Below are 26548 nucleotides of genomic sequence, written 5' to 3'. Positions count from 1 at the left end.
AGCAGCTCATTTGTCGGGACCGTTTTTTTATTTGACATGACATAAATTTGGCATAGCCGAAGATAACGTGTTTCTTCCTTTCAATGGTTGGTTGTAACTTGTAAGGAAAATCATCTTGACTCCAGAAAACATATATAACTGTAAGTACCTAGTCCCCGTTAGGATGGTAAGAATTAGATAAGTTGTCATCGACGTCATCTAAAGGGAGAAAAGTGTCAGATTTGAAGGGTTAGCAGGGCATTCAAAGAGGTGGCTAATGTCAGAACGAAGCTGCGCAGGGGTCACTCTCGTTTCTCGCGGCAACTCGAGCTCTTCGTCTGCAATAACTACAAGTCTTATCTTTCTGTGCGAACCCTCTCTGCTACATTCTTCCAATTTGGAGCGGAAACATAGTAATCAAAAAAATATCTTTGCTATCCAGATATTTAGTATGGACCCCCGACCTGGGTAAACCCTGGGCGACGAAAAAATTCACTTTTAGTGAACACCCTACCATTAGTACTTACCAGTTTGAACCAAGATTGTACAAAAAAACTACCTATATTTTTGACAGATCCTCTCACGCCAGTGTTAATTCGGCTATGTAGTAGAAAAAACATTCTCTGGGTTAAAAGGGCAGAAGAAAAAATAATTTATTGCATTAACAAATGTAATGAGTGTGAAGTTAACGCTTGGTAAGGGAAGTTGTTGGACCTCGGCCGAAATCCGATGAGTTCGGTTTCTAGTTTTCTTAAGCTGATGATATGTCAATTTGGAGGGTTATGGTTACGATTTCCATTTAACAGTGCTAACATTAAGTTCTAGCATCCATTAGACTTAGAATGAAAATTGTCTAAAGCGGTCGAGCAAGGAGCGTCTGACTCTCCTACTGAGTTCAAACTATGCATAAACCGCACATAGTTCTTCCATTTTACATCTGTCTCCGCATATTGTACTTTAATACTATTCACTCAAGGTCTATTCACCTTGCCATTTTAATCAACAACACTTACCATGAAGAAGAAGAGTAGAACGACACATGCTCCTACAGATACAGATACAGACACAAGTGTTGAATAATGTCGCAATAGTTAATGCAATTTAAGTCACTATTGACTTTGAAAGTATCACATGTTTATGTATTTACATATATGTATGTATGTATTTGTGAATAATCTGCTTTGTTGCCAATATGACTCATGCACATCAATGCCGCTGGAGTCGAATATGGAGAGACTGGCTAAAGCAGGCGGGCATCCACATATGTATTTATGCGGCGACTTTGGACGCTTTGTGCATTTTTATGAACAATCACATGTATGTAAATATGTGTTTATGCACATCTGCTACTGTCAGGTTGTCGTCAACTAGTCTGCGCTTGTGTTTGCCACAAAGGAACATTTGCGCGGATAAAGTAAACGTGAAACTAAATTAAATGTCAACAGTGGCAAAAAAACAAAATTACAAGAAAAACCATGCAATATTACATACAATCCATCAGCTGTGCGCAACATTGATGGACGGCAGTGCAGGGTCCGTTCATTAGCGATGGCCGTTGAAAAATGAACAAAACGAACTCATGTTGGACAATTGCTCTGTTGCGCTTTGATTGGAACACACTCTAAATTGAGGAAATATCAAATCAAATTGTGAATGGCATTTGTTTGCATAAAGTATGTGTGGTTTCCAAGGGGGAAAAATAAAGATCTTTGCTTTTTTTTTGCAAACAATCAAAAAAAAAACAAGAAAAAACTTTAACTTTACCTGCACCAAAACTATAATATTGTACTTTTCTTATATCAACTATAGTATATGTATAACTACATATATCTGAAAACGCAAAAGGCCAGCGATAAATTTTTTTTTAGTTATTTTTAGCCACATTTTATGATAAAACAACAACAAAGTCGAATTAAGTTTATTTAAAAAGAAGAAAAAATCATTTAGGGCAGTCTTGATCGATTTTGATTGATCCGTTTGTATGGCAGGTAGTGGTCCGATATCGATGATTCGACAAATGAGCAGCTTCTTGGCAAGAAAATGGCAAAATGCAAAACTTCGGATCGATATCTCAAAACCTGAGAGACAAACCTAATATATGTACCTACATATGTACAGACACAAGCCGGTTCAGTAGACCGAACTGCCTTGGAAAGAGAGGATTCATTTCATGTATTCTTGAAAACTTAATAAAATTTGAGTCTTCGTTCTGTCGAGGCGGTGACAATAGGTTTATGATATTATGATATTGAGAAACTAGCATTAACTGAAGTCGTGCTCTACTGTTTTACAATTAAAATATGTATAATTATAGGCATGTCTGAAAACTGACCAACGCTACGCATATTTTCTCAGACTTACACTTTCTACTACACAGGCACACACGCTGCCAAATTTTGTAACCAAAACAAAGTGAAACATACACAATTTTTATTGCAATAGCATTCAGTGTTTTGGCTACCGCTGCTGTCCCAATTTCCAAATGTCGTATTATTTTTAAACACACCTTCTCCCGCATATGTGCTTATGTATATATCTACATATGTGTGAATGCGCGTGTGTACCACATACCACGAATAAAATACGCACGCAGGTTCACCTAAAAAGCGCGTACACAAATTTAGCGTCGTTGCAAGTGATGAAGACACTTCTTACAGTCTACGCACTCAGATTTATAAACATGTACTACTAATATGTACATACATACATATGTATGGTATATTGTAAATATGCCACCGTGCTGCCAGCCTGCCTGCAATATGTTGCAATCGCAATGCGTAACGGTATTGCTGTTGCTTTCTATTATTTTTTTCAATTTTTGTTTGGCTGTTGCTGCTCGATTTTATATAATTTTTTATCTTTTTTTTTGGCAATTCTGTTTGTGGAGTGAAAAACAGAAACAGAAAATTCTTTGAAAACTCGTATCTGTTTGCATTTCTTCACAGATTTCCTTAAAGAAAACTTCAAAGCTGTTTAGCCATAAAAGTGCAACAAAATTTTATGGTTCATTGAAATCATTGCGGCAAGATTTCAACAGCAGTTTACATACAGGCAGGCATTCTGGTATGTGTGGGTGTGCTGTTGCATTGCAATTGTTTTGCTATCGAAATTCTGCTTCTTCTTCGCTTTTTTCGACGCTTTCAAGCTTAATTGTTTCGTTTCTTTCGCACCTTTTAAACACAAACGAAAATTATTTTAATTTTTAAATACCGATTTTTTATCGTCATCACCCATAAACTACCAGTTATGTGGCACTGCAGCCGAAAAGAGTGCAATCAGTGCATGCTTTCAATGATAATCAGTTTACTTTAGCTTATTTGAGTTTTCCGGGTTTAACTGCACGTAAAAATGCGATTTCACGCTAACTCTTTGTTAGTAATTAGCAGCTTCATTTCATTTTCAATTATGTAATTTCGTGTGTAATTGTCATAATTAAATTTACAAAGGAGATTTATTCACGCACTATTTTTTACAATCTACCGTAATTGATTTGAATGAACTCAATAAAATTGTAATGAAAAGTTTTATTGCTTAAAATGAGGTTATTTTGTAATTGATGTAAAGTAGCTCCATTTTTTTAGCGTCCCATCCATTTATTAGAGTTTATGCAGAGAATATAGTCAACTTTGAAAGCGTGATCCGCTAACCGATAAGCACTTCACGGGATGGTATCACTATTGCCAGAGCATCAGATATATGTATATACATACATATATAACGGGGTTTTCAATAAGAGCGTTAAAACAAAAACGGTTTGGGATATCAATGAAATTATTTATTCCTGTGAAAGTACATTCGATGCCATTGTGTATGGAACTCGATTTCTTTTGCATGGCCACAGGCACGCTTGCAGAAGTCCAGACGCTAAACCCAATTTTCGACGGTTTTCAAGAATAAATCGGCCGATACAGTATGAAGGTTACCAATCGTCGCTGGCTTGTTGGCGTAGACCATAGACTTGACGTAGCCCCACAGGAAATAGTCTAATGGCGTCAAATCGCACCACCGAATCGGCCAATTGTCTGGGCCATTTCGTGAGATAACACGTTCACCAAACTTGATTTTCAATAAATCGATCGTGACATTCGCTGTGTAGCTTGTGGCGCCGTTCTGTTGGAACCATGGGGGGTGGCGATTCCCATTCACAGTAACTTGCCGGTCTTGATCATCACCGAAGAAGTACGGTCCAATGTCGCCGCCATACAGCCATACAGTCAGAAATGACTCTCATGGCTGAAGATGGTTTTTCGGTGAAAATCCGGATCATTTTCAAGTTGTTGCTCAGCCCAATTCACGAACATACGACGATTCTGGTGGTCAAGCGGATTCAGTTCTTGCGTCAATTTGATCTTGTAAGGATATAGGTCAGGATCTTTTTCCAAAATTCGCCGTCACAGAGATGGCCAACGCTTGAGAACGACGTGTGAGAGACGGATTTGGGTCTTCCTCAATTGATGCGCTAGCAATATTCTCGTCACTACGGGCACTTCTTTGCCTCACTTGCACGGGAACATTTTGTACCGTGCCTGTGGATTCAAATTTTTCCACTAGACGTTCAATTGTCGATCTGACAGAACGATTATGACGACGATGATGGATCGTATATCTTTCCATGAGGAAATGGTAAACCTTACTGAAGATAAATGTGAAAAGAGCGGGAAAAAATATAGTGTATATGTAGGTCATATTCCTATCACTATTTTAGAGAGAAAGCAAAAGCGCTATTCTTGTTATTAGCGACTTCTCCTCGATGACGACAGTCCAAAATTTGTCTCATTACTTTCAACATGATCGGAGCTCGTCTTTTGATGAACCACATCCCGGTACCCCAAAAGCGGTTATCACGTGAAATAACTTGACAAAAGTCAACGATCTTGTATTGGCAAACCGCTGATCGAAAGTGCAAGAGATGCTGAGGCAGTAGACAACTCAAAAAACCACGTTAGTCAAATTTTGCATGAAATATTGGGCATTGGTCCGGTGTTTGCTCACTCAAAGTGATTCGTACTTTTTGAGCGTAATCCGATAGAGTTTCAGCGTTGTTTCTTCCACTGGTATACATCTCAGACCACGTAACAGTGAACTTTTCCTGGCGAACCTGAACTTCACCGTTCAAGAGGGAAATTATATAGAAGAATAAATCATATTTCCCTTTTGTAGGCTAAGTTATCGGGCCGTGTTCGGAGTTCCTTGTAAGCCCCATTTAAATGTACTATCACCAATCCTCAAGTGAATAAAATATAATATTATTACTGCTTACTAATTTACATATCGACAAGATTCATGCGTTCTTTTTTCACTTGCAATGCAATTAAATCGCTGCCCACCCATTTGACCTTTCTTTATTTAGCAACAATCTTCTCTTTCGCTTTGACAAACACGAACCACTTACGTAGCATGGGTCAATTAGTTTCGAATTAGTTACAATTTCGTTTGCACGAATGTTGTGAGAACCTGTCTACAACAAGTTGACTCTTACCGTCGCCCTGCCGTCCCGTCTTCCACTCATAACAGAACGCGTTGCAGCATATTTTTGGAAAACATATTTTTACGGCGAATTTTATTGTAGTAGTTGTTAGAGGACGACGGCACAACGGAGCCAGGCACTCAACCGCCTTCAACACAACAGCGTCATTCTAAATTTAGGCACAAGAGTAGGGCATTCTCGATGGGCTGTTGACTGCGTTCGCTCTGCACGCTTGATGCACTCATTACACCAGCCCACACGTGAAGAATTTACAATTTCTTTCGTTTTTTAATATTTTTTTTTATACTTGTATACATGCATATAGCATACATATGTATGTATGTATGTATCTGAATATATTTCGTGTAAATATAAAAATATCAAATGTAGGCATTGCTCTTGTAAACTCCAATAAAGCGCTCTTTCGTCAGCTACTCAGAATTATCCAGATTTATGACGTGTTTATCGAAGTTTTCAGAAATTTTGTAAATAAAATTTTATTGGATTTTTTTGGGGTTTATTTACTATAGGTGCCAAAGAAATTACCGTTAATAAATTGTAACGAGATGTCAGTTGTTATGCCAGCATTTCCCTTAAATAATTATTCTTTCTGAAATAAAACTTAGAATATTCTAATTAATCTTTATGAAATTACTCAAGTTCTACATTTATTTGAGTTGACTGACTAATCTCATATCAAAGAAAATTGCTCATCAATAATATCTATCTAAATAACGGCTTTGCTAATTCAAAATTATTGATAATTCAGTTAGAGTCCAGTTTCTGTTGAAAACCGATAGTGATACATGAATAATTCCGTCATCAAAGGTTACACTCGGCACACTTCTTTGGAACGTGAAATCTAGTGTAAAATTGCCATTTCGAACCTCGCATTATCTTCAAATATGATTCAGAAGTTGGCTGGTGGAATCGTATTTTGCTCAGAGTATAGGTTAGTAATTTTTACCAAAACATTGACCACTCTAAACCCACAATACATTTTCCTATCAATATTTTACAATGTAACAAAAAAAGACAATATATTGGGTTATCGAAAAAGTCTTTTCGTAGTTTGTCAATAGGTGTCGTTGGAGTCGTATATCTCCAGCATATCGTTGAAAAAGTCGATGAAATTATGAAAGAGATTGACCAGGACCGTCACGTAAGCAGCAATGAATCATCCTCAAACCGGTTTGAACCATTTAAAAAAGGCCGGCTACAAAAATAAGCTCGATGATTTGTTACCACATGAATTCATCAGAGATTCTTTGCTGAAACGAAAAGAAATCGAACCATTTCTGAAGCGAATGGTAACAGGAGACGAAGGTGGATCAAATACGTCAATAATGTGTGAAAAAGGTTATGGTCCAAGCATGGTGAAGCTCAACAAATGGTCACAAAGCCAGGATTGACGCCTGAAAAGGTTATGCTGACTGTTTGGTGGGATTGGAAAGGATTCATCCACTATGAGCTGCTCTAGCCTGGTCGTACGATTGATTTTACATGGTACTGGTAACAACAAGCAAGCAACGGCCAGAACTTATCTACAGAAAGAGTTTCGTCTTCCATCAGGACAACGCTAGACCACACACATCTTTGATGACTTGGCAAAAACTGGGAGAGCTTGGCTGGGAAGTTTTGATGCATCCACTATATAGCCCTGACCTTGCACCATCGGACTACCATTTAATCCGGTCAATGCAGAAGTACCTTAATGGAGTTGGCTTCGCCGCCACAGTTTTTCGCCGAGAAAACAGAAAAGTTTAAACAGATGGAAAAAGTGATCGGTCAAAATGGTTCATATTTGGTTCATTCAAGTTCATAAAAAATATAAAATATAAGCTAAAGTTTGATTAGAAATATGAGAATACTTTTTCGACTACTTTGAGAATATACTTAAATATCTTCCAGTTCATTTTTTCATTATTATGACAAAGGCATGTCTAAAAGACTTACTATAACTATATATTACCGGGGGATGAAGGTTTTAGAAAACACTTTTTTTTTCAAAAGTTCTGAATATTCTTAGCTCTAATTTCCAATACACGACCTAACGGTTGATATTCACACACTTAACTCATGTAGCTCCGTCGACCGCAAATCGCATACCCTTTAATATTTACTTAGCTTGACTGCACGTGCTCAGCGACAACGAAACGTCATTATTATTGCAACATTGCACGTTTTCTCCAGTTTCACTCGGACACAGCAATTTGCAATTTATTATTGACTTTGCTTTGCAATTTTTGCACAGTTCACCAACTAAGGAGGTCAATATAATTTTTTGCCTTCTTCTTTTTTTGCACCCACTCGAACTACAGACACACATACACTGTTGTGGAGGCAACAATTTGTGATTTTCTCTTTTGTTTCTTTGCAAATGTGCAATTGTTTAGACATTCTTCTGAGTGGCGCTTTCGTCATAGCTTCCTCTATGCTAGTTCGGCCATTGTAGCTGGGAAGCATACCTTAGAGCTTTTGAGCGATATTCTTTTCACGTTTTTTTCTTGGTGTTTAAGGTTTCCGTTTCGCTTCATTTTTTGGTGCAAACAATTGTTTTTGCTGTATTCGTCATTTGTTTCTTCATTCATGCGTTGTTTTTGTTTTTTTTTCTTTTTGGTCTTGGTTTTTACTGGCCAGTAGTAGTCACTTGTGCCCACAGCGTGTCATCACTTCGGCACTTAAGTACTTATTCGATTTGTTCTTATTGTTGTTAGGTTACGGTGGCACCATACAGTGTGTCCATAATTACCGCCCGTCTAATGTGTTGCAATGAACTTTTGATGACTTTAGCGGCACTACGAATGCAGGTTAATGACTAACACTGTTTCTACAAACACACACATACATGCATACATATTTATGTGCTTGTGTTTCCACACTTTGGGCGTTTACCATTTGCGCATACTGTAGCTGACCGGTTAAATACCGTTGGGCTTTCGTTAATCCAGCTTATAGCTATGTATATAGTCGGTTTGTTTGTTGGCTTGAGCCCTATGCGTGTACTTGAACCTATTTTTCATTATTACACGCTGCTTTTTTTAATGCCTCCAAATTCGTTAATGTGCAAATAAATCGAAATTAATGTGTTTAAAATGGTTTAAATACTTACAAGTATGTTGTAGTTCAAATTTTTGGATTTTTCTTTTTTGTTAATTGAGGGAAGTAAGCTTTAACAGCTCTTAGCTAATTGTTGTTAATTAACGGCATTTTGCTTCATGTCTGAATCGTGTTGCATTAATTTTGATAATTACGATTTAATTGCCCGATTTTGATTAAGTGGTGAAGTGACCACAGTGCGGTCAAAAGTCGGAAAATAGTTTGAATTTGGTTTCAATTGAGGTTGCAGGTTGATCTATTTTGTGTTTGCTTATAAATATGTGTATGTGCATCTCAGAAGATAGGGGGTTCTAAATATTAAAGCCGATAACTTCAACTTTACTTGTCTGTTGTACAATATATACACAAACTAGTCTCCCACTTTTTAAGATATCAAGCTGAAGTCTTGCATACGTTCTCTTTTCCCTAAGAAGTTGTTCATTTTTTGGAACTCCCGATATCGTTGTCATAGAAACTGAACATTCAAACTCAAATCCTTGTATGGAAATCTGTTTTATTGGACGAAGTTATACTTGTATATACATACAATATTAGGCAAAAATTTTTGTCCAAGGCAACGCTATAATCTTCTATATTGTTGAGGTCGAACCACTACAGTATATAGCTACTATAAAAACTGAACGATCATCCTCAGGTCGATCTAGAAGAAATATAGGTTTATTTCCCAGACAATTCTACAATCTAACAATATGTATACTGTTCGGATCGGACCATTATAGTATATTTATGTCTGCCGTTCTTATCAAAATCATGAAAGGAAGAACTAGCAAATAGTTTTTCCATCGATGCAAAACATTAGCTGGTTACGTTTTCAGACTTTATTATACATTGTGACAAAAAAGTACCCAAAGATTGTAAATAAAACGAAACATTTTTACTTATTGATCAATATTTATTTTGTTGCCTTTAAATTAAGAAAACTGGTCGGCAGATCACGCTCATATTTGTCATAGTAATTGAGAACAGTCCTACCAACTTAGCAAAAAACATTTTTTTGAAGTATCATTTACCCGGTGTATTTAAATACAATTTCCGGGTGCTTATTTGTCTTAATATACATATAGTTGCTATAAGAAATGCACTTGTGAAAGGTGTTATAACTTTAGTGCAGCCGAAGTTAACGATTTTTCCTGTTTCAATTAACTATGATTCTCAAAAATGGTATAAAATAATACTATTCTGCCTATGATTTCTAACTCAACCCGAATATTTATTTGCTTTTTATCTTAAGAAGAATGGAACACAAATTTGTAACACAACACATCGGCAATGAAAATTGTTTCTCGACGTTATTACCGGCATTGCTACTTATTAACAAATAAAGCAGCTTAGAAAAATATTATGAAACACTTTTGCTTGCATCTTGTAATTCACATTTCCTTTCCATATCGCGTGTTCTCTAATTGCTCGTCACTTCTTTATTTACATCTTCATTTTTGTATTATTTAATAGTATTTTTTCTCAATTTTCCACACGCTATTTTTTATTTTCTTCAATTTTGTGCCACTTACATACATATATGGTATATAGCCATACATACACACATGTAGTTTGCCGGCACACGCAATGTTTACTTTTCAACCACTTTCACTCTCATTTGCTGCAAGTCACAATGATCAAATATCAATGCGAGTGGAGAGAATACACATTGATTAGAGTCAGCCGAGCAAACCAACTCGGCTGACTAGAAAATCGGTGCTTTTAATGATTGTTGACACATGCTGGTTACGATGACGTACCTGTTGTTATGGATTATGTTTTCATTTTCGTTTTCATTTTTTTTTTGGCAATTACCGTTTACCGTTTTCTTTCATGTCAATTAAATAACGATTGTGTGAAGATGTCGTAGCAGGCGCAGAGCACCAAATGTTACCTCAAAAATCATTGAATAATTATAAATATTATGTTTGTGACTTGGTATGTGTGTGCTGTATTTTGTTTGTGGGCGCAATGACAACTGCCGCAATTAATTGTTATGATTTGCAGATATTGTCACTTGTCGCATTGAAAATTTGCTGATTAATTATTGGTTTCCAAAAAAAAAACAATAGTAATAATTATTGTTTTTTTGTAAAATAGCAAAAACAACAATAATGAATCATTTGAGAAAAAGATAACAATAACAACAACAAAAAATGCGGTGAAACTCATTTTACCTGCGATTGGGTGCGCGCGCTGTATTCAGTAGCATGCCAGTCTCTTCGCCTCCACTCACCAGCTATTAGCGCAAATGGCTCTTTAGTCAAATTTCCTTTTCATTTAATTTTTAATTTTTTTTGTATGCCATATGTTTTACTTTTCCTGTTAATTGCTGAAGATGTGCACCTGAAATTCATTGGAAATTGAAATCGAAATCGTCTGCGTCTAGCTAGCCAATCATGCGATCTATCCAAGCTGGTTTTGGCTCAAGACTAGTAGCCATTTGTATATATGTATGCATGTATGCATGTGTTCGCACATATATTGACTACTAAATTGCGTGAGCTCTGCGGTTTATTACGTTAGCATGCACTTATTTGTATATAACCACATACACACTCACATACTTGCATAGTCTGCTGGCAAGTGGCGGGTGGTAAGCATGCGCGCCGTATTTATTTTATTACAACATGGCTGCAACACAAATGGCCAAGTCTACTTCCGATGTGCGAGTCACAACCATTGACCGTGGCCTTTAAAACTTAAACATACATTTGTGTGTGTGTGTAGGCACATGTATTGCAAAATTGTAAAATTGCAATTCCTTTTTTTTCAGTTACAACTGGTTTTTCCTGCTTACGTGCACACATCTACATATGTATGTATGTTAAGATTTGTATATTGTTCGCTTTGTATGCATATCGTCTTTTTACGAGGGTGGGCTATGTAATAAAAAGGCAAGAAAGTGCAAAATGTCATAAAGTGGCCAATAGACTAACCTTTTATAACTTCTGTGCAATTGCTGATTTTTTTAGAAACTCTTTTTTTATGTACAAAACATTTTTAGAATAATTGGAGTTAGATAAAAGCAATTTTAATTGACGAACGATTATCTTCCATATCCATCCAAAGGAAAGATTTAGGAGGGGAGTCAATAGCCCACAAATACTGCTGTTGTGATATCAGAAAGTATAATAATATATGTATATAAATCCTAGACCTTATGCGATTACAGTAGAGGCTCGCTAATCCGGATTCCACTGTAATCCGGACAGGGTTAAAAAACTGAAAATTTATATTATGTCCCTCGTAATCCGGACCGACATTCTCTATCCGTATTCTGTAATCCGGATCACATGTTTATTATTCACTACATTCGATGGAGACATTCTTCCTTTTCGCTGTTTGACGCCAATTGAAGATTTTAAGTGTAATCAGGCCCTTCTCCACCTGGTCCTTCCAAAGATATCCACTCCGTCTTCCTCTTCCTCTGCTTCCCCGTCGCGTACTGCGTCGAATACTCTTAAAGCTGAAGTGTTTTCATCCATTCGGACGACATGACCTAGCCAGAGCAACTGCTGTCTCTTACTTCGCTGAACTATGTCAAGGTCGTCGTACATCTCGTAAAGCTCATCGTTCTATCGAATGCGATATTCACCCTTGCCAATGCGCAAAGGACCATAAATCTTCACCAGAACCTTTCTCTCGAAAACTCGTAACGCCGACCCATCAGATGTTGTCATCATGCATGCCACCATATAGAAGGACGGGAATAATGAGTGATATCACGACTGCCAAAACCCCAAACATCAAATTTCAGTCCAACAAAATATATGCGTAAAGTAGAAAGTTTGAAGATGTGTATATCCTAAGCTTCTGTGGTCGAATCTGTACCAAATGCTCAATACTGCTCGTTAACAGCAATATGGCATGAACTGAGCTTAAATTTCAATGGCAGTCTGCAAATAATCGAATAATAACCATGTTGCAAGGTCAAAAACCCAATCTAGATAAGCTTAAAAAAATGGGCTTCTGAACTCGCGAAGCAGACTTGCAGTCGGAATTTGCAAATAGTGAGTTTTGGATTTATAAGATTAGGGATCAACTTTCCTCAAAACATAAATTCTACTCATCTTTGTTTAAAAAAATGGCATGATTAGTCGACTCCTTTTCGCTCATGGGTCGACCAATATTAGCAGAGTCTCTTCTCTTCTCTTTGTTCGATTCGCTACTCTTCAAGGCTCAACGCCGCTAGCAATTATCTGTTAAACTTCAAGTTGCCTTTTAAGCGGTAGGTATTTCATATACTTACCCCAATCTTATATATTTCAGTCCACCCTCGGATGATGTATTTTTTATGAGCGCCTATGTAGCAGTATGGCTTTGAACAATGTCTGGCTGGGAGCGAACATATCCTTATGGCATTTTGGCGCGTGTGTGCGCTCCCTTGCTGATTGCAGATGCTGCATGTCTAGTTATTTTTAAGTCGAGCATGAACCTGTTTATTGCATATTTTTTTCCTTTGTTGTGTCTTTTGCGCCAAACCTGCTTGCGGCCGCTGCGAGTGTGTGTTATTGATTCTGCGCTTGCAGCTTGGCTTGTCTGGCAGCAAACACGCCTGCGCATCTTCACTTTTTTGCAGTTGCCTGTGGCAAGCGCTTTATCACAGCGCTTTTTTTCAAATTATATTGTTTGTTGTTGCTTTTATTATTGGTTTGCTTTTTTGCATGAATTTCGTTGCATATGTTTTTGTGTTGTGCTATATATGTATGTACATAGCTTTTTCATTTTTTTATTTTGTTGTTTTTATTTTAATTTTCCCATACGCATAAGCAAAATATGCAAAAATTCCAGTTTTTACGGCCTCGTGCTATGTCTGCCGAACATATTTACTTTTATTAAAAAAAACATGCCTGCAAGGTTCATTTGATTTTCCCCCCGTTTGCAGTGTTGGTGTTTTTGTTGCGATTTTTTTTCTAACCAACAACATGTATTCGCCTAATGTTTTCCTATATTACATAAATTTCCATACATGTTTTTTTTATGATTTTCTATAAAGTTTTCCTTCCTCTGTGAGCAATTATATAAGCTTGGTTAATTGGTTTGTTAAAGGAAGCAAACTTTATGAAACGTACTCAGGTTGTTTGCTGTACATTATTTACATGATTTTGTACATATTACAATATATACTACATTTATGATTATACATATTTGTTTCGATACCCGTCATCCGATGATATTTGAAAGTTCTCTTAATAGACAATCTATGTTTTTTTAATAGTGACATCATCAGGTAAAGCATTCTCGTATTCTTTCTTCATAACAAGCACTTTGTGAGATGAGAATCGTGCCTAGCGTCAATCAGTTCAGCAAAAACTATACAACAAATATATTAGCTCCTCGTTTAGATTCTAATGGACATTACCAGAGTCTCAAATATGTATATGTACAAATCTTATTCAGAAATCTGGAATCTCATTAATACCGCGAGTTTTGAAAATAATCCAACTTGTAATACTTCTACGGAGATCTTATGTAAACAATTTTGTATGAATCTTAGAAAGGGTGATCCATTTTGAGGTTCCTTACGTTTTTAAAGAAAAAACAAAGAAACTTCAAATTTAATGGGAAATGTTTTTTTCATTCGTTCCCATTTATTTTTTGAAGATTATCTCTTTTAAATATTGGCCGCAGCTACGACTCAGATGGTCCATCCGTTGAGTCCAATTTTCATTGACTCGTTCGAGCATTTCGATTGGTAACTGATGAATGACACACGTGGTGCTTTGCTCCAAACCCCGAATCGAAACGGAATTGTCCGCATAGATTTTAGACTTTACTTATACCCAAAGGAAAAAGTCTAACGGAATGATACCACATAATCTTGGTGGCCAATCGACCGACCGAAAACGAAGTGTTCTTTCAATAAATCCATTGATTGATGCGATGTGTGGGAAGTGACACCATCTTGTTGAAATCAAACATCATCTTCATTTTTGAAGAAATATGGACCGATAATTCCACCGCCCACAAACCACACTAAACCGTTAGTTTTTCTGAGTATAATGCCAGATCTTGAATCTCTTCAGGTTGCTCTTCGTTCCAAATGCGGCAATTTTGCTTGTTTACATACCCATTGAGCCAGAATAGGGCCTCAACGCTGAATAAAATTTGGCTCAATAGCGTCGAATCTTCTTGGAACTTTTCAAGACCCCATGAAGTGAAACGATGTCGCTTTGGAAGGTCGGACCGCTTCGGTTCTTGCACAAGCCGTATTTTGTACACTTTCAATTGAAGATCCCGACGTAAAATGCGCCAAGTCGTTCCATACGTTAGTCCGAATTGCTATAAACGGTGCCGAATCGAGTTTCCACAGCCTTCGTGTACACTTTCAACTATGGCTACTATATTTTCTTCACTGTGTGGTGGACGTGGTCTATTCGGTCGAATATTATCCAATAATGAATGCTGGGTCTCAAAATGGGTGATAGTGTTGCGAATAGTACGCTCGGTAGGCCGATTATGTAGACCATAAGTTGAGCGAAGCATGCGTAGCACATTCTTTACAGAACGTGAATTTTCGTAATAAAGTTGAATGATTTGTAAAAGCATTTCTGGCGTAAGTTTTTCCACGATGAAATGCCATTAAAAAAAGTACCTCTAATTGGATCACCAATTATATATTACTCATTTTTTCGAGACTAAACATTTTTCAGGAAGCCGTGATCGTGTCAAAATCGTATCAATTATATTCACAGAGCTCTCAGTCCTATAAACCGGTCATCTCAAATCGTCAAATTGCCTTTCTCTCAAGTCATGTCGGCACTGCATCAGCTGTTTAACGTATTTGCCAAGGCAAGCCTGCCTGTCTGCTCATTCTCTGCAATCTGAAACCCACAAAAGTTGGATGTGATATGTATTAGAAAAAGTTCGCTATACATCTATTACTCACATAGCTTTATAGGACCAACCCTTTGGAAAAATTTTCTTATCGAGTAGGCTTCATCATCATAATCACATCATTAATACCATATGCATTAAATCATTTAAGACGAGTTTTTTTAAATTTTAGTTCACTCATTTCGATTTCTTATTTTCATACACCAACATGACTAAGTGCAATGGGAGACTTTCGCCAAATAGCTTCAAATTCAAATTTCACTATGACAAATTTCACGCTTTAATAGGCTCGATAGGCGCGAACCATTGTCGATAATAAAATTTTCGTTTGCTAATATCAATTTGTATAATTATATAAATGTGCAATGAAAAGTCAAATAAATAAAATGCAACTGTACCTAAACTGCGGTTACTCAAGCATACACAATGTAAAACCACGAAATAATAATATTTACAATTGAAGCATGCATACATACATACTTGCACGTATATGTATGTATATAATTATAGTTGGTACTTTATATGGCATATTTTTGTAGTAATTTATAGATATGTATGCATACGTCATATATGTAAGACTATTTCGCCTTTCTCCCGTCAATTTTATGCAGCGAATGCAATTTGACTGCTTCTGTGTATGGGTCCGTATGTATGTATGTATGTGTGTTCAATTAGCGTTTAATCAAACGAAAAGTTGGCTGACTTTTTTGGTTACTTGATGGCACTAACTTGCTGCAATTTTATTTTTTGGTTTGGCAAATAACTGTAATTCAAATGCAAAAGGAGAAGGTTGCCATAACTGTGATCTCTTTCGAAATTTATTGAAATTTATGTTTATTTGAGGAGTTTTTATTTCTTTAGTTATAAAAAAATTCTTTTTATGTATTTCATTTAAAGCAAATTTTTATGGTTTTAATTTATAAATCTTTTTTAGAAATGTTTTCATTAATATTATTTTACTTGGACGTTTTTGGAATTTTTTTATTATATTTTTTTTACTTATGTGTATAAATATAGGGTGTTGTAGCTGCACAGAAAACATTACCAAATTAATGTTGAAAACTGTCGAGTTGACAATATTCTTCGTTGGATATAAATCCTAGTCCGTGCCCTTTTCGAAGACCCAAGATTTTTAGAAACGGCGAGTCATCCTTAACGCCAGTACGCTTCTAACAATTTAATCGATAATTTTTTGTATACAATAATCAAGTGCTCGCCTTTATTGAGTAAGCTCTTCTTACAGCCCTTCTTGCTGCGTGACTTTTTCGACCATCTCCACTTCTATGAGGATGACTTCAGCATGAACATCTTCTTTGAGTTCGTGAGCAGCCAATAAATGAGGTGGAATATACTTTGCTTTTCAAATAATCTCACGAAAGAACTCAGAAATCAGAATCAAAATATGCAGATCTGGAGCGTCAGTCAACGTCTCGATTCTTGATCTCAGACGCTCGGGAAGTTCTAGTTGAAAAAAGTGATTAGTTTGATTTGCAATAGACTTTAAAGACCATCCTGCTAAAAACTATAATTCCGAAGTTCTGGTTCGGGCATTTGCGAACAGACGAAATGTGCCAAAATCACCCATTTCAGTTTCCACCGACCATTTCGTTTAAAAAAAATATGACTAAACGAACATTTTAGTTCCCAAAACGCCACTTTTTGAACATCCTGATCCTGAAAGTTCTTCTGTGCTTTAAAGTTTTAACGTTCCCAAATTCCTCGACTCATTGCTTTAACAGAGCTGGACGACTATTTCCACTATAAAGTTATACTGTTTTGGGTCATTGTTTCAGTGTGAAGGAATTCATTCAACTTAAGCAATAACTGTAAAGCTAGTGAGCTGACAAAGAAGCGTACCCTAGTCCCGCTATCAGTAGAATGGTAACAAGGCGGTCCTCCCCTCTACTTGCGTGCTCACCTACTGTATAACTAGGCTACGCAGGAACTTGGCCTCTGAGTCCATAAACGATCCAGTGTACTCATGCCCACTGTAAGGCTAGCCCCTCCCTAGTTCTAACAAGCCATTACTCAATCCGCGCCTGTGCTGTAAGGTTGAGCACATTACCGGACGCCAGCTGCAGAAGCTGAGGTTGAATCATATCAGCGCTTCCTTCTAGATCGTCCCGCGTTTTCGAAATCAAAGCTTAAAAACTTGTGAATTCACACTTTCAGATCTCCCATCGAACTGGTGGGAATAGTACTTAAACGCCTGAGCAAATTTTTATTGGTCACAAGGCGCTTTCTATTTCTATTTACAGGATTTCTATATTGCAAAGGACTGCAAATAGTAGTCCAAGTGCGATCTTTGGATCCTAACTCAAGCGGTTAAGACAGGCCAAAGTTATTGGATATTTACTTATCAGCATTACAGACGACACGCCCTGTACATTCCTACAGTCATTACATAGATTAGATAAATAAATGAAGATTGCACCGTGAAGTAAGGTCTATTGTGCCCTCTCCTAAATCACAATGACTCACTTAGCACAGCATATTGATAAATTCCAATATACTGCTAGGTGCTATTGAAGCGATGTGATCCCTATTTGGAATCTTGGATGCAAGGGCCTTTATCCTGCGCTTACAGACAGCTGTGCAGTGAATTAGCAGGTGTTCTGGTGTTTCAGGATAAGTGCTTCTAGACCTTAAAATGTCCAGCGTCGAAAGAGACAAGCGCCTGAGTTTTTCCCTTGGGAGGTAGATTACATATTCCTACAGTCATGCAATTTGTAATAGTATCTAACGTTTGGCTCCATCCGAACATAATTCTTTTTTATATATTCTTATTCATTGTTCTTTATAGTACTTAAATACAATCATAATCAACCAATTATTTTCAAAATATTAATTCCGACATCTTTATTATCCGTCTAATTCCAGATATGACGTTGGTCATGACGGCTATTTGGATCTGACCGAATTGAAATTCATGATGGAAAAATTAGGCGCACCACAAACCCACTTGGGTCTCAAGCAAATGATCGCCGAAGTCGATGAGGATCACGATGGTAAAATTTCGTTCCGCGAATTCTTATTGATCTACCGCAAGGCACAAGCCGGTGAGCTCGACAACGATTCCGGACTCAATCAATTGGCGCGTCTCACCGAAATCAATGTCGAAGAGGTTGGCGTAACCGGCGCGAAAAATTTCTTCGAAGCCAAAATCGAACAACAACTGCGATCGAATAAGTTCCACGATGAGATCCGACAAGAGCAAGAGGAGCGGCGTCGCGAGGAAGAGGAACGTGCCAATAGACGTTTACAATTCCAACAGCGTGCAGCGATCTTCCAGTAAAAACGAACGTCATTGCTTTACACTGTATGTGGAGCGGGGAGCGTAAGGGGGGAACAATTGGGAAACTTTTAAGATTTATCGTCATCATCAACACTTTGTAGTTTTTAAGAAAATGATCATTTAGGAGCATCAACGCAACGTACTGACTGGGTGAGGAGATGTTTTAGCGGGACTGTAGTAGTCAGTACCAGAAGAAGAAGAAGAGGAGGAGTATGAACCACTCACACACATCGCATATCGCATAAATATTTGTTAAGGAACACACTCAATTACAACACAACTACAACAAAATATGAAGCATTTTATGTGCAGCAAGCTTAAAAGTGCGCCAGCAAAGAAAAACAACTGAACAAAAGTTAATATAAACATATATACTAAAGTGCATAAATACTTTCAATTTAACAAGTATTGATACCAAATCACTTGTGCGCTTACACATACAAACGTAGTATAAGAAGAGCGCCAATTTTAGTTTTAGTTTGCTTTAAGTCTTCGCGCGAATCTTAATTGCTTTGCTTGAGTGGGAGGTGTCAAGCTAAAAAGTGCATTTTATTTTACTTTATTTTTTTTGCAGAATTTACAGTTTTAAAAATTTTTTGACGAATTTCCACTATGGAATTGAAAAAAAAATTAATGGAAATTACTTCAATTTTTTTGCAAAATTTTTTAAACTTGTCAATTTGTTTTTAACTTTTTTTATTAAAAAAAAATAAATACTAAAATTTTAAATAAAATATTTTAAAGACAAATTTTAATAAAAATTTAGGTTTCGAAAAAAAAAATTTTATGTACATACATATATTGTTTTAATTTTCTTCAAAACTTAAACTTTTATTGAAATTTGTCTTTAAAATATTTTATTTAAAATTTTAGTATTTAATTTTTTTTTATTGAAAAAAGTTGATTTTTTTTTAAATAACTTAAATTTATTTTTTGCAAATTTTTTTTCAAACCTTTCACCTATGCATGTTTTTATATTTTTTTCAAATTTAAAATTTTTGTTGAAATTAGTCTCTAAAACATTTGATATAAAATTTGAATATTCAATTTTTTTATTTTTTATTTAAAAAAGTGTTAAAAATATTTTTCTTACGATCTTACATCAAAATGTTTGAAAAAAATTTAAATATTTTTATCTCGTTTATTTATTAAATTTGTATTTAAGCATTATACATATTTAAAATTTTCGTATTTCAATATTTTTTTTTTTCGAAAACTTTTCGACTTTTGAGGCATTGAAAGTTTTAATTTTAATTTTTTTAACTACATATGTAATTTTTTTTTGTTGTATATAAAAAGTCTTGCTGGAATTTTATCGAAATAATATTTACTTTTTTAGTTAAACTTTTTTTAATTATTTTTTAGACTGCGAATTTTGCTTAATTTTTGGTACTTTTTTTATTTGTTAATTTTTAATTTATTTAATTAATTTATTAATTTTTTTTATTATTTTTTTCTTAAATTTTTTTATTTGTTGTTATCCAAAAAATTAGTTGTTCCAATTGAAAAAAAACAATATATTTAAAATGCACTCTCATAATTTTTCTAAACACTTCAGCAAAGCAATTGACAATCAGGTAAATCACTTTAGTTTTTTATACGAAATGTGCATTACTTTGCAAAAAACTATTTTTTTTGCTTTTGTTTGTGTTGTTTGCTTAATATAATGCAAAATCTCAAAATCCATTTTTTTGCATTGTGTATCAAATTTTTATCCTTGTATGTACCAATTTTATTTGTTTTGAAAATAGAAAAAATGTCTTATAAACGATAATATAACACTGCAGCATTGTTGCTGCATTTTATAGCCGTTTAGTGTAAGCATTTAGTTGTAGGTATTTGTCAAGCAATAATACGCACTATAAACAATATAAACTCTACCGTAATTATAACCGTATATCGTACAATTACGACCTACATACATACATAGCTACATGGCTATGCACTTTAAAAACTAAAAAAAAACATTGTTTATTTAATTACCTTAATACTAATTTTGCCGCGTTTTGGTTTTGCAATATTTTAATATTTTTATGTAGAGTTGTTTAATTTTTTCTTTCTTTAATATATATGTATGTATTTTTAGTGCCATCTTTCGTTCGATTTTTTGTTTTTTTAGCTTATATTTATTTTTACAATTTTTTTTTTTTTTGAGTGCTAGAAACAATAACTTTTTATAAATAATAACCAAAAAAGTGTACTTTGTTTGAAAAAAATTACGAAAATTTACAATTTGCATTATCAAAATTAAAAAAATATATTTATTAAAAAAAAAAAAATTTAAGATAATAATTACGAAAATATTTAATTTACGGTATCGAAATTAAAAAAATATAATATTTATTATCTTCTAAACCAATTTTTTTTTGAAAAGTTTATAACAATTAAAAGAAAACATTTTTTTTATTTTTTAAACCAGATTTTTTATTTCGTGAGTTTGAAAAAACCAGCGCGCTTTCGAAAATCTGTTTTCACACAATAAATTTACAAATTAAATAGTAATACAAACAAATTTTAATAGTTTTTATTATTTTATGAACAATTTTTATTTGCATTGTATTTAAAAATAATAATTTTTTAGTTTTAAGTTTTATATTTTAAAATAATCATAAAATGTAAATTTCTTAACATTTATAAATACATATATTAAGTACTATAACTAAATATGTTAAAATAACCACCAAGCTTAATATTATATATAATAAGTATGTCTGTATATTTACAATAATTATTTCAAGTGTATGCTACCAGCAGTAAAAACAGTAATAATTCAATATTATAAAATAATGAAAATCTTCAATAAAAAAATATATATGTATGTATCTATTTAAATGTTTTATTTTATATGTGAAAGAAGCCTGAAGGAACCTAGACAGGTATTTAATTACAATAAATAATATTTTAAAAAATTAAATTAAAAAATATACATAATATTTATAAAAATAAAAAAATAAGTAAATACAAAAAACAATAAAATAAAGAATAAAAAAATATAAATAAAGTAAGTACAAATAATAAGATAATATTATTAATAAAAATAATTTTTAAAAATAAAAATTATGAAAAAATAATTTAAAATTATTTTATTAATTTTTTAATTAAAAAATATAAAATTTCCCTAAAAAACTCTTAAATTACGCCAATCCCCCTGAGTTGCAGTGCATTTTGCATAACAACTCACACGCACACGGAAATTCCACCACACACGTGTAAAATGCGCGAAAACAAAATTTTAAAATTGAATTGTAAATGTCGCTGAAACACCAGGCGCGCAGAAGTGCACAGTAGGTGGCTGCTAAAATGCCGCACACACACATGCACACGGCAAACTCACACACAGGGTGACTTCCGGCGCTACATGAATTTACGCATTGCATACTTTTAGGCGTTCCATACAAAATTGATAACAGCGGAGTATACTGATACTACTTTTGCTTATGCAAGTTCTTTATTTTTATTTATGAATAAAAGATGGCATACACATGTATTTACACACGCATATAAATAAAATAAATGCTTTTTCCCAGAAATGTTAAATTAGGTGGTTATAAATTCGTAGTGTATACATATGTATATAGCTGTTTGGTCAACAAACGTACTTACTTTGCGTTTAAACATTAAAGTAATTCTAAAAATAAGAAACTAACTAACATTACATAACAAACTTATTTAGATAAACGTATATGACCTATTCATGTTTAAAATTTATTGGTGCTGCAGTCACCTACTCTGCGCTGCAGGTAATTTCATTGAGACGCGCGCGCTTGACCGCCGCATGCCGGCAACGTAGCATATCACTTTTGAGCGCATACGAGCGCTGACACACGACGCACTGATGCGGCTTCAGCTTCAAGTGGAAGGCGCGCACATGCTGCATCAAGCCGTTGCGCCGCTTATAAGCGCGCTCACACAAACCGCACTGGTGACGCCGCTGATCGCTGTGCGTGATACGGTGCTGACTAAGTCTGTTCGCCGAGGCAAACACCTTGGCGCACAGGGTACAGGTATACGTGCGCGTTGTCGCTGGAGAATGTTTGAGTTTAGATTGGCGCGCGCTTGCCGCAAGCGTTGAACGAGGCGCGCCGCGCTGCTTGTTGGGCGGTGTTAGAGGTTGCACTGTGGTTTGGTGGTGGCGACGACGTACTCGACTGCGTTGTTTTCGGCGTTGTCTGATGGATTTACATCTCACTTCATGTCTGCGATAGAGGCGCCAATGATTGAAAGTGCTGCGGCGGCAGTAGCGACACTTGAATGTTTGCATTTGCATTTTGAAGCAGCGCAGCGGTAGCGCCTGGCATATGTAGCGCATGTGATTGTGTAAAGCGATTTTGTGGCGAAAGAACTTCTCGCAGCCACAGCAGGTGGCGGCAAAGCGTTTGGGTATGCGGCGCGCCCAATGTCCGAGTGTGCGCTTGTGTTGCAGCAGGCGTTGGACGCTCTTGAAAGTTTCCCTGCAAACGCGACAGCGAAAGCGTTTGGACGCACTTGACATTGTTGACTTGGAGACGGCCTCTTTCCTTTGCTTCTCCAATATTTGTATTTGCAGTGATTTACATTTGAGTTGCAGCTTCTTGTAGCGCCGTCCCAGCTGCCGATACTCGGCTGTAATTATATCGGGCGCTCTTTTCGCGTTTATCTTGCGTTCAAGCGCTGTTAGGCGCGCGCTGATGTGCCTACTTAAGAGCACGCGTCGTTTTGAGCGCTTTGGTTTTTGCATGCGCGCGGGCGCAGGTGTTGTTTGGATTGTAGGCGTTGAAGTTTTGAAGGAATTCTCTGGCGCCAAATTTGTGGCGGCGCAAATGCTGTCCGATTTTGTTGCATCGCTGTTATTCAAAGGAGCTTTGAGGTAGTCAGCCTGAATATTAGTCATATTGCTAAATGGATCGTGTTGCCGCAAAAATGTGCGCTTCATTTCAAGTATTCTCACTGCGTTCGGCGCGCCGTTCAAACTTGAATTATCCTTAGACGTACAGTTGGGCGGCATGTAGCTGTTTTTTGCCGCATTTGAATTGTCAAACCCAAATACATTTGGCTGTAGAAACGTATGCGTGTCATTCGTTTTATGTAGATTATCTGCGCATGCCGCGGTTGAGCAGAAACCTTTCTCCAATTTACAATTATTGTTGAAGGCTTCGCTTCTGACGTCATTAGAAGCGCCGTAATACTTCCAGACATAGTCACCCGGCACACTCACCATGGGCAAACGCTCATCTTGCTGTTGTTGTTGTTGTTGCTGTTGGTAGTGATGATTTTGCGTGACCATACTTTGTTGCTGTGGATTATATGGATCCAAGAGCTGCTGTAGCTGTTGCATTTGCACGCTTTGCAACTTATCTTGCTCAACGCGCATTTGTGTGCCTTGCTCTTGCATTTGCGCTTGCGTCTGATGCGCTACGATATAATGCTGATTTAGTGTCTCCATACTGAAGAATTTTAGATGACAGTTATGGCAGGTATGTAGTTGGAAGGCATTTGAAGATTTCACTATACTTTCGTCGAGCACAACAATATTTGGTTTGGGATGTGTTTTCATTGGCGCTGTAGCTGATGTAGAAACACTCACTTTTGTAGCAGTAGCGGCGTCACTGTTTGGCGCCGGTATGTCATCCACTGCAGTGACAACAAGCTTCTCGGCGCGATTATGATCCTCGACCGTCCGATTGGGTAAGGTTATTGACGCATCAGAAAGTTCACTCACTGACGTGACTATTGGTCTTGTTGAGCGTGTGTCGGGTGGCGTAGCTGTTGTATCGGCGGCACTTGTTGGCTTCTCAACGCTTGCTTCAGCAGCACTTTCCAAATGCATGGTTGACGAGGCATAGCTTTCTTCTAAAAGATAAAAAATTAATTTTAAGTATTTTTATTATTATTTGATAAGTATGTACTTACTATACATGCCGGTTGAAGCGCCATTTTCACCGTTGTGATGCTCGTCTCCCGCATAGCCCGTCTGTTCATCATCCTCAGCTCCAGCATTCGCGATAAAGTCTCCCCGATCTCCACATTCGCCACCATCAGTCTTCTCTGTCTTATAAGTATTTTTGAATTGACACTCTTCCTTCAAATCCTCCGTTGTATAAGCATAGTTGTGCTCTTCACTTAACAAATGGTTTTGTAGCAGTTCGTGAGCACTAAGTAAAGTGCGCTTGTTCCTCTCTTGCTGTTGCTGTTGTATAGCATTCTCTTGTTGTTTTGAATTCTGTGTATTATTTTCACAATTCGTATTCGCATCATCATCTGGTATGTTTATGAAAGGATCATCCAAATTTATTATTTCCATTATATCACAATTGTTGATTATATCCTGTGCATTCAACATGGGAAAATCACAGAAATCATATTTTTGTTCAACAATCGTCTCAGCATCATGCTCCGGTTCACAACCCTCATCCATTCCCATATCCAGATCATCAGAGAGAAAACTGTCAAAACCCTCTGGAAGCTCCTGTTTCACACGCACCACTGGCTCTTGTTTTACCTTAAGCGGGCGTTCAGCAAAACGTGTGTTACTGTCTTTTTTCTCCGTGCGATATTTTCGTTGCAGCTCACTCTGGGTTTCGAGCACTTTGTCGATAAAACGTGAGAAGCTTTCCACACGTTTAAGGCACAAGCGACACATTTCTTTTGGTAAGTTGTCGTCTTTTTGTATGTTGAGCGTAGGAAAACATTTTTGTATCATGCCATAAATTTCGAAATTTGTAGAAAATGACACTACAGCTGAGCATGCACTGCCACACAGCCGGCATTTAAACTTGTTCGGCGCGTTCGGTGAACTTTGTAAGGATGTGGTCTGCAAACGCTAAGAAGTTAAAAGTAATAACTTACACGTCGGAGTTCACATGGCGGTATACTTTATTATGTTTTACTTACGTGCTCTACCTCCCCATCGAATTCTTCGCATGTTTCATTGAATGTCTCTGTGGCGGGTGAGCTGCTGATTGCAGTTTTTGTGGCAGTGTGCTGCAAAGGGTTTTCTTTGACAATATCTTCTTGTTTCCGTTCAGGGTACTCCTTTTCTATGGTTTGCACATGTTTCAAATTCCGCAAACATGGCACCGCAGTCTTCTTTAGTATTTTGCGATCGGCCGCACAATTGAAATCCTCATCGCGAAAGTGCCGACTACATATAGCACTCCACTTCGAGGGTTGCCAATCTGGACCACGTTGCGCGAAATCAAGCCATTTCTTCATTAACTCTTGTCGCTTAAATGGGAATCTGGAAGAATTGATAATTTTAGCACTGTTTACGTTGTTTAATTCTGTATCGTACTAACTTGTGAAAAGATATATTCTCCGCGTGTCCATATTTATCACCACAATTTTGTACAGCACAAAAAGCTGGCATTTTCACAAATTTTGCAATAATTTGTTTTTAATTTAGTTAAACATAATAATAATGTTTTTGTGTTCGTTCCCAAACAATTTGAAATACACTTATTGCAACCAGAATATTTGACAACTAGGGATGGCATGGGCGGCAAACAAAAAATATAGTAATCGACTTTTTTCATAACTGACGCTTTCTGCAGTTTGAAAATATTAACAAATAAACAATGTTTGTCAATCTAATTTAACAAAATTAACTTAATAAAAACCAAATAAGTTTCTTTTGATTCAATAAACACATCCAACTGCTTCAACTTTCTTCGAATAATCGACAGATTTTAATTTCATTAATCGCTCATATCGATTACCAATAATATTTATACGTGATCTGGCAATGTTCACATCTGTGCTGACAGAACAGCTGATTTGCAAAAATCTTTACGCGTGTTATCAATAAAAAAATCTCTTGGAATTGCGTACATACAAACATATGTACATACACTTCCAACAAGATTTAAATTTTCTGAATGTATTTGAGACTG

The 26548-nt window shown here is 36.2% G+C and overlaps 2 protein-coding genes across 3 annotated transcripts in view; one reads left to right on the top strand and one right to left on the bottom strand.

Annotated features, from left to right (window-relative positions):
- LOC120769205 (EF-hand domain-containing protein D2 homolog) overlaps positions 1–19022 on the top strand; it is a 42407-nt gene extending 23385 nt beyond the window's left edge. Inside the window, exon 2 of the mRNA XM_040096100.1 lies at positions 18266–19022. Within this exon, the coding sequence (XP_039952034.1) occupies positions 18266–18680 (415 nt within the window). The 3' untranslated portion in view covers positions 18681–19022. The remainder of the gene's footprint in view (positions 1–18265) is intronic.
- A 3075-nt stretch (positions 19023–22097) lies between these two features.
- Positions 22098–26431, bottom strand: LOC120767244. Of its 2 annotated transcripts, none has more exons than XM_040093090.1 (4): positions 25955–26431; positions 25551–25896; positions 24570–25479; positions 22098–24509 (listed from the first exon to the last, which is right to left on the bottom strand). In XM_040093090.1, the coding sequence occupies exons 1-4, from the start codon at positions 26023–26025 to the stop codon at positions 22405–22407; spliced, it is 3432 nt and encodes a 1143-aa protein (XP_039949024.1). In that variant the 5' UTR covers positions 26026–26431; the 3' UTR covers positions 22098–22404. The 2 variants fall into 2 exon arrangements, with proteins under 2 accessions (XP_039949024.1, XP_039949025.1); XM_040093091.1 differs by having other exon boundaries at positions 22098–24506.
- Between the last annotated feature and the right edge of the window lie 117 nt (positions 26432–26548).

Source organism: Bactrocera tryoni, chromosome 2, assembly GCF_016617805.1.
Source record: "Bactrocera tryoni isolate S06 chromosome 2, CSIRO_BtryS06_freeze2, whole genome shotgun sequence".
NCBI lineage: Eukaryota > Metazoa > Arthropoda > Insecta > Diptera > Tephritidae > Bactrocera > Bactrocera tryoni.
The sequence above is the reverse complement of the archived record's forward strand: the minus strand, read 5'-3'. Positions and strand labels throughout refer to the sequence as shown.

What these genes read in the sequence shown, in the direction of transcription:
- LOC120767244 (XM_040093090.1), bottom strand. Translation starts at nt 26,025, where the DNA reads ATGCCAGCTTTTTGTGCTGTACAAAATTGTGGTGATAAATATGGACAC. An exon ending in TCGATGGGGAGGTAGAGCAC is followed by an intron (nt 25,480 to 25,550) that starts GTAAGTAAAACA and finishes TTAACTTCTTAG; the next exon opens with CGTTTGCAGACCACATCCTT. An exon ending in CGCTTCAACCGGCATGTATA is followed by an intron (nt 24,510 to 24,569) that starts GTAAGTACATAC and finishes TTTATCTTTTAG; the next exon opens with AAGAAAGCTATGCCTCGTCA.